This window comes from Anabas testudineus, chromosome 2 (genome assembly GCF_900324465.2).
Source record: "Anabas testudineus chromosome 2, fAnaTes1.2, whole genome shotgun sequence".
Lineage (NCBI taxonomy): Eukaryota > Metazoa > Chordata > Actinopteri > Anabantiformes > Anabantidae > Anabas > Anabas testudineus.
Genome location: NC_046611.1, coordinates 29,475,732 through 29,489,940, shown reverse-complemented (window position 1 = coordinate 29,489,940; position 14,209 = coordinate 29,475,732). Strand labels below are relative to the sequence as shown.

The following is a 14,209-nucleotide window of genomic DNA, read 5'->3' as shown; positions in this document are numbered from 1 at the left end:
TTTAAAGGCCCTGTTAAGACAAGAATGCAAACGAAACAATTTAATCTACTCCAAGCATAGATCATAAAAATGTCATGTGATAGTGAAAGAGCACAGATTCATCTGTATGAGGAAGAAGTGGAGGAATGTCCTTAGTAAGGATGCTGCAGGCAGATTCTGATAACTGGCCATTTTGAAATTGCTGACATTGCTTTCTGTGTTGTGATAGGTCCCTCCCTTTCTAAAAAAGGGTAAATATGAAACTGGCTACATTTTTTTAAAGAAACAGCCTATTCAGAACATTCAGTTCTCTACTTCATTTTAAATTTTTTTTTTTTTAAAGTTGGTTTAAATTTAAATTTAATTCAAAACAACTATAAATAAAATACATTTCAATGTTTTCATTCATCACAATATTTTTAGTAAAGTGTTATAAATGTTGCAAATCACAAATAAATTAATTTCAGGGTTAAACTAAAAACTGAAATAATCCTCACTTAGAAATACAGTATATGTATATCTAATCAACAATTTTGTTACTGTAATATGATTGCTGTAATATCTATGTGGTTGTGCACAAACATTGTTCATTATATCACTTTGATCCAACAACTTAACAGGCAGTTCATCAGGTAGTAAGACATTTAGTAGTAGTAGTACACTAATAAATGACATTACTTTATGCTTTGAATCACACTGGTTATACATATAGAAATAGCAGAGTACACATGCACATGCACCTTGATATCTTGATGTAGCATCTGAGAGAAAGAAAATGTTAGCATAAAGTGCTAATGATAAATTTGGAATCCTTGTATCAACACTTACTGTTATTATTGCACTGGCTTCTATGTCACTCTCTTCTTCTTTACTGTCTCCAAAGCCTCAGGAAGCCCTTGAAGATTCCCCCCACGTCTCTGAAGGATTAGGCTTAAGCGAGGAAGAATTCTGCGCGGACTCCCTGGAATTATGCAAGAGAAGCAAAGGAGGGGGTAACACATCTGATGAGTATTTTGACTCCTGCTCTCGGCACAGCAACACCCTTTTGGGTTTTAGTCCAGAAGAGGAGGATTCTCTGGATGCCCTGCTGACACTAGAGGATACCTGTGATGGTGTACAAGCAACAGGCAGCCGCTTCTGCACTGGGCAGGGTAATGCCAGACGAAGAGAGTCAGTGACAGCGAAGGACAGCCACAGAGATGACACAGAGACTCATGTTAGACGTTTCAGTTGCAGCAAGAGGAAGAGTCCAGAGAACTGTCTGGACCCTAATCACTTAAAACTAAGCACCAGAGACCAGTGCTCAGTTAAGAACCAAACCCACCCAAGTACAGAGAAATTAAATCTCAACTTGAACCAAGAACAGTCCAGTTTACAGGCTGTTTGCACAGAAACTCAAGTCGAGGCCAGCACGGAGCCATACAGTTTACATGCACAAATCCAACACAACACAGACACCTTTGACACAAAGGTAAACACTTCACTGTACACTCCGGAAGTAAAGCGTCATGCACAGCTAGAAGAAAGCAATCCCAACAGACTGACTGATTCAACAGCGTCAAACACATACACAAAAGATACAGATACAACAACAGACACAACTGTGGAAACACAAGAACAGAAAGAAACATTGGAAATCTGTAATGCTCAGGATGTCGAAGCACAGAATCCTGAACTGCTCAGCACTTACTTTGTAGAGAAAAATACAGGTTTAAATAGATGCAACAGTGACTTTAATGATAGACATCACATACAAAGAAAGTTAGAACACCAGGGTATAATCAAGCGAGACACAGAAATACATGCTGTAAAAGTGCACAGCAAAGACAAAAGTGATTTGTGTGGGAGTGTGGGAACATGTTGTAATTACAACATAGAGGTTGATAGTAAAGACAACACATGCATAGCTCATTCAAAATTCAATAATATAGCTGGTGACAGTATTTGTACACCAGCTGACTCTAAATTTGACTCAAAAAACACAGACTCTCAAGTAATTACAGAAATAGTTCTAGCAAGTCCAAACATCACAGAGGCACATGGCACAGAGACAAGTAGTGTCTTACATAACACTAAGTCAGATCTCAGAGACACATTCAAAATAAATGTATTGACACAAAATGTAGATATCTGCTATTCACAAACTCAGTGTGAGGAGAGCCCCAAAAGAGGGCTGTCAGAGATCCACCCTCAGGTTTGTAATAGTGTAAGAACACCCCAGGATAAGGCAAGAGTGTCAGGTGTCTGCTTCCAGGTGGAGCAGTGTGGGTGTGTTGGCTCTACAACAAAGGGGACTAAACCACAGGGAACAGTAAATGAAATCCATTCTTCCATCACATTTTCCACTGAGACCACAGCCTCTTTTCCATTGGATACCTGTGCTACTGAGCTGACTGTGGTTCCAAAGGTTTCTAATTCAGCGTCACTTGTCCCGTTGACAGACTCACACAGGGCGGAGCTCATTGGGAGGCAACTAGAACAAAAACATCTTCCAAGTGAAAGGGTACGACCATGGCAAGTTTCAGGTCAAACTCAGGATTTAATCCCTAATCACTTGGATCAGGGGTGTGCAACAGTAGAATTACCCTTTCATAGGCAGCTCTATTCTGTGGACAAGCTTTTTCCGAGAGCACAGAGAACACAAATCCAGTCTGACACTGTTAAAGGGTCTGAGGAATGTCTGCCTCATAACCCACTTTCAAATAATCTGCTGTTTGTATCAGGCAACCAAGGAGCAGAGGATAATTCCCCTCTGTTATCACAGAACTTTAAAGGAGAGAGGAGGAGGGTAGGATCACCCTGCTCCTTTCAGCAAAACAAGGAATTGGAGGGGGAGGGCAGTCATATTTATCTTGACCAGGAACAAATTGCGGGAACATTAAGCAAAGTCCGTCTTCCACAGTCACAACTTGGTACAACAGAGCTTTCTGAGCACAGTGAGCTGAGAATTTCTACCAAACCAGCTGATGATTCTGGCGCCTTTGCTCAACATGTGCCTACTAAGATAGATAAAACATCAGCATGTCCTGCTGGTGCAGAGTTCATTCAGGGCAGTAGAAGAGAACATCTAGATGTAGCTCAAAAGGCCATTTCCCTGGCATACATACAGACTACTAGCAGCACAACTTCTAGTAACTTTAAACAAGTTCAGCAGGATCTGAAAACCCCTGACCGTGGGCTGAAGACATGTTCCTCTCTGCTTTCAGACTCTAACAATAACACCGAGGCCAGTAGAAAAGGGACAGCGGGGGTTGTAGATTGTTTCTCAGGGGGACCTCAGAGCAACTACAAAAGTAATGAAAAAATACTTTGCCCCCTGGGTGAGCTATCAACAAACCGAAGTCTTGACTTTGAGGACAATGTTGACAAGCCTCAGAAGAAATCTGATGTGTCCTTGTCTTCAGTGTGTCAAAAACCCAACCAGAGCTGGAAGGACTCTGAATCTTTGCTAAAAGACCTTGGTAGCTGCACCTATGCAGGCCTAGGTCAGGCAGATGGGGTAGAAAAGCTAGAGAAAGAGAAATGTATTGAGTATAACATTTTTGTAGAAAGTCTTGAGCTTAACAGTTCTAAGTCAGAAAGAAATCAAAACCTTGAAACCTTAAGTTTATATGTGGAAAGTAATTTTGAAGAGGAGGAACCAGGGGATGATTGCTTACCTTACAGTAGAAGAGGAAGCTTATCTGAATCATTAAATGAATATACATTGGCTGAGGAGTACAGAGAGCACACACAAGTTAGCTTGCCATCTCTGCAGCAGGAGGTGAGGATCGCAAGGTACTCACATCCTGATGTCAGCCTCAACTGGCATGCTGTTAGAAGTTTAGAGCCAATTCGCGAGGCTGAGGGTTCATTGGAAAACTGTGGCACAACAGATGATTTAAAAATAGAAGGAAATAAAGAATATGAGATCATGAGGCCCGCTGAGGAGGCTACAGATATTGTTAACCTTTCAGAGGACAGCTCAAGTCTCAAGAGTCCATACCACCAGACTGAACAGAAAGAAGATTCTTTAACAACTGCTGAGTTGGAACCTGAAATGAATCCCACTACATCTGTTAATCACAGTGGTAGTGAAACGCAGGGTAGACCTCTTACTGTTGCCTATGATGCTGTGTCTTACACATCAGCTAGTAGCAACTGTGATGAGTTGGATGATCCCCTATTTGATGGTTCGGACAGAAGTCCTAACCTCGACAAACCCATCAAGAAAAGCAAAACAAAAGGCAATCAGACAGGAAATAAAGGCTCTAAGTTTTCTGTCTTTGCTAAAATGCCTTCTTTTAGGAGGGCTAAGGGCACCAAGGGATCCAAAAGTGAGGATGTACCCCATGAGTCATCAGATAGAGGAGGTGAATGCCTTCAGTCTGAGCAAGGGCAACAGAAAGACAACTCAGATGATGAGGTTTTTCTCAAAGGTGAACTCCGAAATCAAACTGCCCAACCAATGTTTCTCCCCATGCGTAATGAGAAAGGTGAGGAGGACTGTGGTTTCTTCTCCTCTTCTCCTCCTACTTCTCATGTCCATCATCTAACCAGCCTAGGGAGTAGGGAAGTGGGTGGCAGAGAAACAAGCTCTGACAATCCTCTTCTCAGGCAAGTCCAGTCACCTAATGGTCAAACGTACAAAAGGAGCAAGAGTAATGACAGTTTAAAAATTCCCTGGAAAAAGTCCTTTTCCAGTCTGTTTGAATCCCGCTCAATGGATAAGGAGAATGAGGAGCAGGTCACTGTGGGAACTGAAGTTGATTCTGGTAAAGTAAAACAATCCTGGAGGAAGCTAAAAAAGGCCAAAGAGGCTGAACTGCTGAAAAGAACTCTTTCGGTGCCAGATGGAGAGTGTAGCAGCACAGCTGCTGCACAGGACTGTGTAGACTTTATATCCTCTCCACCGCTGGACAGGCTCAGCAACCCAGGGTCACCATCGTCCCTGAGAGTCTTTAACCACACAGATCCAATGCCCAAACGGGGAGTTCCTCAAGGAATTGGAAGACAAAGCACACATGAGTGCAAATCTGAGGGCCAGAGAAGAAAAGGTTCTCCAAATGGTCTACCTAGAACATTGAGCATGTCTGGCCTACCTCCCTATTTAGATAACTCTGGATTCCCACAGCCCAGTCACACCAGGCCGGTTGCATCTTTCAACCGCTGCTCACTAGCTAATCTTACACATCAACACTCGCCTTCCTGGACAAAGTCCCACCGAGTGCCTAGTGAGGGCTTGCCTGAGAGCCCAGTACGGCCAATGAGCCCTAAACCTAACAGTCCTAGGCCAGTAGCTCAACGCAAAATCTTTCGCTACCCACCTACATCGAGGACCAGTTCTGTATGTTCAATTCATCTGGGTCAATCAGTTAGTGTGGAGGGACTGACAGATCCCCCTGAGAGACCTAAAACGCTAAAACCTTCAAGTAGCCCTCTGGGTGTCAGCCTCAGCCCTCTGGATGCAACTGAGAACAGAAAAGACAACCAGTCACACATCAGCCTCTATGCCATTGGCTTCATGAATGATTTAGAGGTAAGAAAATAATCAGATTTTTGTGGAAAGAGGCTATTTTTGTAAAAGAAATATATAAAAGCTTAATAAAAAAGTAGACAGGTACCAAAACAACATGCTATGTTGTAGTGAGATTGTAATAAAATGTGTTATGTGCATGTGTAAAAACATTGTACAGCTGATGTTCTCTACATTTGTGTAAAACTACATAAAAATTTATGTATTTTTAATGTTTATATAGACAGTGGGAAAAAAGATGTTTTTAAGGCCAACCATACAGTAGGCAGATGTTCTTGTTTATATGGCAACTTGATTTCAGGGATTTTAATTGTCTGCCAGTATTTTCCTTTACTTTGGATCTTACCATTAAATTGCAGAAACTATAGAAATTTTTAAATTCTATAGATACATTTAGGAAAATATACCATTTGAATATTAAGGCACTTCATACCTATCATACCATAGGCTTTCTCAGCTTGCTGTGAATCAACAAAACATTTTTTTAATGAGAAAAGAGTAGTGCTTTTAAGAAAGCAGAAAAAAATACCTCATTTTAATATGGAGAATAGAGCCGAACTACACTGTTTGAGAAATGTCAAGATGCGATGACAGTCTTTGTTTTTTATGTTGAAAACATAACTTCAGTAAACATTTTACAAGTAATTTCACTCTATCCTCATCTCATATCATACAAACACATTTCATTAAGTTTATTTACATGTCATGGACTCATAGCTAAAGCCTCAGTTGTGCACTAAAAAATATGATTGCAACTAACAAGTTTACTGTGCACTCAAAAGGACACACAAAATGGTGGTCGATCTGCTAGCCTGTCCAGAACAAGGAAGCTGTTAAAGGGTGAGTTGAGGGCCTCTTTGGGTCATGGTGGGCCAAGAAATGGCAGCTGGGTGGATGAGGGCCGTGAAATAAGTGACCAGCTGCAAAGGCGAAGGTGTTCAGATGACCTCTGGATAGAAGAGCAGAAGAAATACAAATGTAAACTGGCCAGAGCCATCAGGGGGAGCCTGGGCCAACTCAACATGCTGACATCTGAAGATCTGGACAAAGTAAGATGTGGTCACAGTTCTGTGAGCTGCCAAAGCAAAGATCCAAACCTTGGGAATCTTTATAATCTTCATCTTCTTCCTTCTCTGCCTTGCTTGTGAGTGTCCATTCGTCCTCGACAGTCTGTTTCTCTATGGTGGCTTCTGACAGTATTTCTTGGATATGAAACCTCCACATGGCGTGTTCTAACTTTACTTCTTTTATATGTAGCCTAATTTTTTTCTCTCTGCTGCACTCTTATTAATGCATGTCCAATTATCTTGCATTCTTTGCTTTGTATATCACTTGATTATATGCAATAAGTCATTTTTTTTGCTTGTGAATTTCTAGTTTCTCAATGTCCTTTACTGAAACCAGGCCTTCTTGTTCCCGCAGGCTGATGCTCGAGTCACACTGGGGCCCATTAGGGTGTTCCAGGGGATGCCCCTCAAGGCCCACTGCTTCTCTCAGAGCACCCCAATCGGTCTTGACTGTCTGGGCTGGAGAAGACGTGTCTCCTACTCTTGTAAGTATCCATTCTGTTAGATAGTGCACTCTCCTTTACCTTTGGTGGTTGACTGGTTTACATGATGTTGGAACATTTGAACTTGTGAAATTTGCATTACTAGGTGCTGTCTCTGCCTAAATTTTACTTATTTCATCATTTTGTACCTGTGCATCTAGAGTTTGTGTGTTGAACTCTTGGTGCTATCTAGCAGAGCACTTGTCATACAGTAGATCATTCAGAGGTTGTTGTCATATTAACCTCAGCTTGAAGTGGTGTTAATAATCTTGCTTTCAATAACTTTATTTAAACTCTTGCTCGAGTCCACTCCTATACTTTTATTGTTGTCCTTAATACTGTAACCAGTAACATATTGAGATTAGCTTTGTGTTATACACATATAATAATAGTATATCCTGTTCTCTCAAATGAAATGCAATTGCCCTTCATACATAGTAATGCACATGTCACCCCACTGACCATTTTTAAAAGAAGTGTAGTTATAATGTAAACAAGCTGCAAATAAAGCAAAATGGTCATGTCAAAAAAATAACTGTAAGTCCTAAATTGAAGTAAGACTGTAACAACAGTAGATGCTGTGAGAGATCAGTATGTCCACAAAAAGGATCCTGGAAACAGGCTGAAAAGTTGTAGTTTATTACTTACAAATTAGTTTTTGACGTGTCGTTGAGGCTGGCATTAACACAGAACCAGTGCAATTCCATGTTTAACCTGGTGGCTGCAGTAAGTTCCCACTATAACTCGAAGCTTAGAAAGTCCCCCCTACTATGTAGACCCATGCAAAGAGATTATCAACACATTTTATCTATTTCAATTTCTTTTAATATTTGCTCAAGCAGCACTTGAGTGTTGGTTGTCAATACAACCAACATCCATTTCACTGAAACACGTCAGCATTGTACATAACATATTAAATCTTAACAGTAGACAGGGGACTTTCATTACCAGCTTGAATGTTTCCTGAGCTGTAGTACTACTACTCAGTCATTAGTCTTGGATAACTTTCCTAACATAGCTACTCCGTACAAAATATGCTATATAAATCAACAGAAACACAGTTTTTTTGAAAATATTTTAAAATATTGTTTCTTGCTAGCCAAAACTGAACTTTGCCTAAAGAACTACAACATGCATTTCTCATAATTCAAAGGTTTTAGGTTAGGTTAGTTTTTTTTTTTTAATTAGCTATTCACGACTCTTTATGCTGTGTATTTTATTGTTATTGTTGGTCTCCATTAGAGAAAAAGAAGCAGAAGCAGCTTTCGTGTTGACACAAATATACAGTACTTAGTGAAGCACTGCTACAGAATCCTAATTGTCAATACAGTACATATATTTAAGCAAAGCTTATGATTAAAGAAGGTTATTTTGTTCTCCCTGTATGACAGGAACGTATTTGGTACTTGTTGATAAGATGTTGTACTATATATGTACTTGTTGTGTATACAGTAATAACTTCTGAGTAGGTTCTGATGGCTGTTAGATTTCATATTGTAGAATAACTGTTAGTTCACCAACCTTACCCTCAGTTGCCTGTGTATTAGTTCTGTGTAGGTAAAACTAATGTAGTCAGTAAGATTGTTCTATTCGGTTTGTGTTGAAACTTTTTTTAAAGAGGTGTTGATTCAACTCACAAACATTATATCTCAGTTTCTGAGGCAATATCTTAGCACAAGCGTCCACTGGGACTCAAGGATGAGCTGAATCGATGTTGGTTTGTTAAAGGACAAAGGTCAAAATCGCTATGACCTCACATCTGTCTTATTCCCCTCTACACAATATTTCAGTAATGTCCGGAGGAAATTTTGTTACATCTGGCGTAAACATTGAGGGGGAACTAATAAGACTGACATGGATTTGAACTGCAACTTGACTGGTTGGTGCATGCATACAACAGAGGGGAACTAATTTTAATATCCTATGTGTGCATAGGTGACAGACTAGCTAACAGGCTGACTAACGTGTATATGTAGCTGTAATGTTGCAGTGCAGTGCACAATAACCTTACTGTTATTATGAATTTAGTAAGGTTAAGGACCTTGTTTGTGGTTTGTAAATACACTGCATGTCTGAGACTCTTGTGCGCATTAGTAAATGTCTGCATACACACTCACAGTCTGAGCCTGTCAGGCTGCAGATTACACACTCCCTCGGTGAGGTCAGTATTTCTTGCTTCAAATGCTTCAGCATAATTAGATTCACTGGACTAAATTGAATTGTGAGCTGAATCATAAGAGAATTGTCGTGCCATCTGACTGTGTCTGGGACTGTGAATGGGACAGAGCTCATATAATAAAACCACTTTAATCGCTTTACACAATGATATGCTTTATCAGTGTGATCCCCAGTAGAGCAGAGTGCAGTGATATACTAGATCACCTTTGGTTAATCTTCTTTGAGGTAGCGTCATTGTTAAGTTAGGCTTTCTTAGTCTCAGGTCTATGACTTTAAATTATATTATATTATATTAAATTCAATTATAGTCATTTATTGTTTATTGACTGTGTCTCAACTATAATATAGCTTCATGGTCAAAATTGACTGCATGTTAAATATAGCATTAATAAAGTTGCTTAATGAAATGTTAATGGATGCAATGTGTACACTCCTTTATTGTTTGGATATTAAGTACCACATATAACATCTAAAAACTCTGGTGTCGTGGTGTCACAATCGGCCTTTGGTTTCTCTAAATCTGCTGCTGTTCTGATCAGTGTGACATTTTCATCCTCTGCACCCTGTATCGTGTGTGGGCCGTAGGAGCAAAATACTGAACTACACAAGCATGAGCTCGCCGTGAAGCAGGAAACAGTCGGAATAGGAACAGATGGATTATTTAGGCAAAATCCAATAAGCAGATTCAATACCTTGTTTTTGTTTTGTTTATAGTGAGATATTTAGAGTAGATTCAATCAAATAAAAAAATAGTATATTCTCATTCACATCTTTCCATTTAGATGGTTTTGGTTTGATCTTTCCAGATTGGGAGCAACTACAGAATATAACAGTTCTGACATTGTACAAAAGATTTTACCAAATAATTAGTAAAATGATGAAATGAAATAGAACATATAAATATAAACATATAAAGATAATAATGATAATATATTACATTCATTACAATCATATAGCATGCATGGTGACATCACTGTTTAGTGTGGCCGGAGGTGCAGTAGAGCACTACGTGTTTGGCAGGGTAGAGAAAGTGTGGGGGGTGGACCGAGGGAGGAGAGAGGGTTGGCTGTTCTCAGTCTCCACCTAAATGGATTCTGCACCATTAGTGAGCTGGCAGGCAAATGACACAGTCGAACTGCAGAAACCCCCTTCCAGGACCCCCACTGATGTCAACCTAGAGAGTGAGTGAGGGAGAGAGAGTAGGAGAGAGAGAGAGAGAGAGAGAGCTGGACTGAGTGACTTAATGTGAGGAAATGAAGCAGTGTGCAAATGGGTAGAGAGACCCAGAGAAACAAGCAGAGAGAGAGGAGGCAGCCACTGTATGAAAGACTGTTTAGAGCAGAGAGAGATGAAGGGAGGAGAGGAGCGCTGTTACCGCTCTCCTGCTCTGTGCATGGGATGAGGAAGCCGCAAGTTGACAGCTGAAGCTTACCATAGCGAATAGTGCAGCAGATATCAGCCAGGAGACCACCTCCTCCTCTGCCTCCTCCTCCTTCTCTGCGCTGTCTGTCTGCCGTTGGAATAAACCACCTGCTCAGCCATCGCCCCCTCTTCTTTCCCACTAACTTCCTTACTGCCCGTTTCCATTTCACCCCCCCTTGGTTTTTTCGTGCATCCAGATTTGGATGCGGACCCAGCAGAGCTCGGAGGGGGGCGTGCCCCTTCCTGGGGGCAGCTGTGGCAGCAGTGGCAGCGGCAGCTCAGGTCTGTCGCCGGGGTCCGACTCTGACGGAGGAAGCCCGACAGGCGGAGGGGTGGACAGCATGGTGGACGGGAGTCTTGGGGTGGGTGGATGTATGGGTGGAGGTGGAGGTAGCTTAGGCGGCACTCTGAGGGGGGTCCTGTCGCGCTACTGGAGCTTGGAGAGTCTACACTCCACCACAGGTAAGTGCTCAGCACACATGATGCGGGTCTGTGCTAATCTGCCTCAAAATCTCCAAAAGCCAGTGTGTAATTTACAAATATAAAGTTTCTTATTTTAACGCTAATGAATGTTCAAGCTTTGCCATATGTGTCTACACATGTACATCGACACACTGACACACTACCATGAGGTTAGTGTGTTATTCAAGGTTGGATTGGGCGTACGGTACAGTGTCATGGCAAGCGTTCAGCTGACACCCGCTGATAGGGTTGGTGCTGTGTTGATGTGTTTGGGTGGGCCGGCTGCTCGGCTTTCTAGTCATACAGAAAGAGGCAGAAAATACCACCAGCTATGAATTTTGCAGCACAGTTTCTGTGTGTACATGTGTGCTTGTTTACCAAGGTTGCACTCATGGTGGCCGTCAGGTAGCATGCAGGGAATCTTTGAGACCACCCGGGACTCTGTTTATTTTTATTTATTTTTTTTACATTTTCAGGCATTGTTGCCTGGTTGCCTGCTGTAATGACAACACAGAGATAACAGGACAGAGAGAAGGAATGACATGTAATCGAGGCTCATGGGCAGACGCTAATTACATGGTACTGTAACATGGTGATTATATGGTCAGTGTGTGAAACTCCTAGGTCACCAGAACAGCCAACTGATTTTTTTCTTGCTTTGAGAGGTTAAAAACAGACACATAAAAAGCATGTTATTCCTTTCCTTTCACACTTTGTCAGTGTCTGAACACAAGCAACATTTAGTAATGATGCCAAACTAAAATAGTCTAAAATACCTGTCATGGAAGATCATGGAAGATTTACAGACTATTTATTTTTTTAACAGTTCTCATTTTGACACTTGACAAACATCTTACCTAAGGGCATAGATAGATAGATAGATAGATAGATAGATAGATAGATAGATAGATAGATGATAATGATCCTTTTCAATATTGACTCATGTATAAACACTGAATACCCTGAAAGCTTATACAACAGAGCAAACTCTCAGATTTGAGGAAATAGAAACAGAAAAGAGGTGAGTTGAATGAATGCTGATGTTTAATATGAAGTTTTATTTACTACGGGCCAATAAATATTTTGTTTCCATCTGAAAGCAATGTCTGGATATGTTTCACTGGAAACAGTGTCATCCGTAGCAGTTTTTGCTCATGTACACTGTTAGTTTCATGTTGTCTTTTGATGGTCTCTCTTTCAGTGCTTCAGTGTTTGTGTTTGGTTTGCGTAGATAAAAGTTTATGTAGCTTTGCATTTCATAATTCATATGCACATTTTCCTCTCACCAGATCTACCAGTCAGCCTCTTTTTTGTTGCTTTCATTGCATTGTGTTCACTACAGCAACCAGACAGAAAATGACTGGCCATCATCTCAGGACAGCTGTGTAATGCAAAGCTGACGGCATCTAAATCAGTTGTGGGGAGGCATATAAGCTCATAATACTATGACATTTAGCAAGGCTGTGCCATGTTGAAATGGCATCACAATGGCTATGTGAATCAAGCAATGTGTGCTTGTATTTTAAACTCTGGTTTAACTGCTGAATTCGGACACACATTTGTTAAAGCATAAGAAGGGGCTGCTTAGGATTGGATTTGTTGTTTTATGTACCAAAACAATGAAATGAGATCAGGATCAAATAGTTAATATGGTGGCAACAGACTCATGTGATCTTTATGATAATCTTGAAATAGCAGACATATGGTGTTCATGGAATCTTTCAGGAATACTTGGTTCCATGTACAGGAATAGTCAGCATAACAATGTTTACAGAAAAAGTTGAACCAGAACCAATTTTTTTTTTGTACGTCTGGCGCCGCCTCTTTTTGGTGAAGCCCCTTGTGATGCCAGTTCTCGTTGTGTAACCTGCTTCCAGCATTCCATTGAGAAGGGCTGCAATGTTTCATGCAGATTGAAAGTCTATGTGAATACAACCTAAAGAGTGGCGTACATCTCAGAGAGAAGGGGGAGGAGGAGGGGTGAATATGTACAGCAGAGTGGGAGGAGGGCCTGATACAGCACTGCATATTCCCACTAGAGCGCTAGCAAGTGTTTGTTGCTCTGTCGGAGGTGGACGAACAAATACAGTATGTATGTGCTGGCATGCTGTTGAATTTCCATGCATGACACACACTTGGAAGAGTACGATACAAAAAGTAAAGGTAAAGAAATGCGTGTTTCAACAAACAACATATGGCGTAGATATGACCATGTTCTTGACTGAAAGCTGTTTATTCTTCCTCTTTTCTTCTGGGCAGCTACAGCCTCCTTCTTGTAGACATATATAACCCATTAAATTATCCATTTGGATGTAACAACAATACGTGGACTGAAAGCTTTGTTTCAATCTATGGCCTGAAGTAGTAATCCTCCATCATCAGTTCTGCTTTACTGCAGCTCTGCAGTAGTGATGGACAAGGATGGAGACAAACAAATAACATTCTGGTTCAAATATTTGGTAAGCAGACTCTTGGGGCCTTTAATTTGAAAGATGACTGTAGCCTGTCAGGGCCAAGGACAGAAGCCATGTGACAATATAAAACCTCAGGGGCAGGTGGTCAGAGTGGATAGTTGGGTTAATACGAAACATGTGACATGGGAGACTATGCTATTTCTAATAGTTAACACTGTTTGACATAGTTAACACTGTTTTAATGAGTGACACCTTTTCCTAATAACCCAAGCTAATATATTTCAAGCATTTAGTATGCTTAAAATGTATTAGTGTAAATAATGGCAAAAGTCTATTCCTATACCCATTCCTATGCCAATGTTTTTTGTTAATAAAAATGTTTGATGCAGCCCCCATAATTCCACAGTCAGATGCTTTAAGATAGTCCAAAAACAGGCCACATGAAACAAATCACAGTTTGTGTAGCAACTCTAAAAACAAGCTACCAACTACACATCTACCAGCATGGACGAAACTAAACTAACTAACTGGCCTTCTCCCACCTTCAGAGGGAAATAGCACTGCACTGCAGCCTGACTGTCCAGTGAATTTGAGTCACAGGGGCCTTTGACAGGACTAATCCACGTTATATGATTTGCATCATATTTGTACTAGAAAATGTTTGAAAAAAAAGTAATGAAAGCAACAACA

At 40.8% G+C, this 14,209-nt stretch overlaps 1 protein-coding gene across 4 annotated transcripts in view; it reads left to right on the top strand.

Annotated features, from left to right (window-relative positions):
- arhgef4 (Rho guanine nucleotide exchange factor (GEF) 4) overlaps positions 1-14,209 on the top strand; it is an 87,912-nt gene that overhangs the window by 32,399 nt on the left and 41,304 nt on the right. For 3 of the 4 annotated variants that reach the window (XM_026361871.1, XM_026361873.1, XM_026361872.1), the window contains 3 exons: positions 863-5,497; positions 6,277-6,543; positions 6,917-7,046. In XM_026361871.1, coding sequence (XP_026217656.1) covers positions 863-5,497; positions 6,277-6,543; positions 6,917-7,046 — 5,032 coding nt within the window. Of the gene's footprint in view, positions 1-862; positions 5,498-6,276; positions 6,544-6,916; positions 7,047-10,638; positions 11,106-14,209 lie in introns of those variants that run through there. The other variant, XM_026361875.1, reaches the window with a different exon arrangement.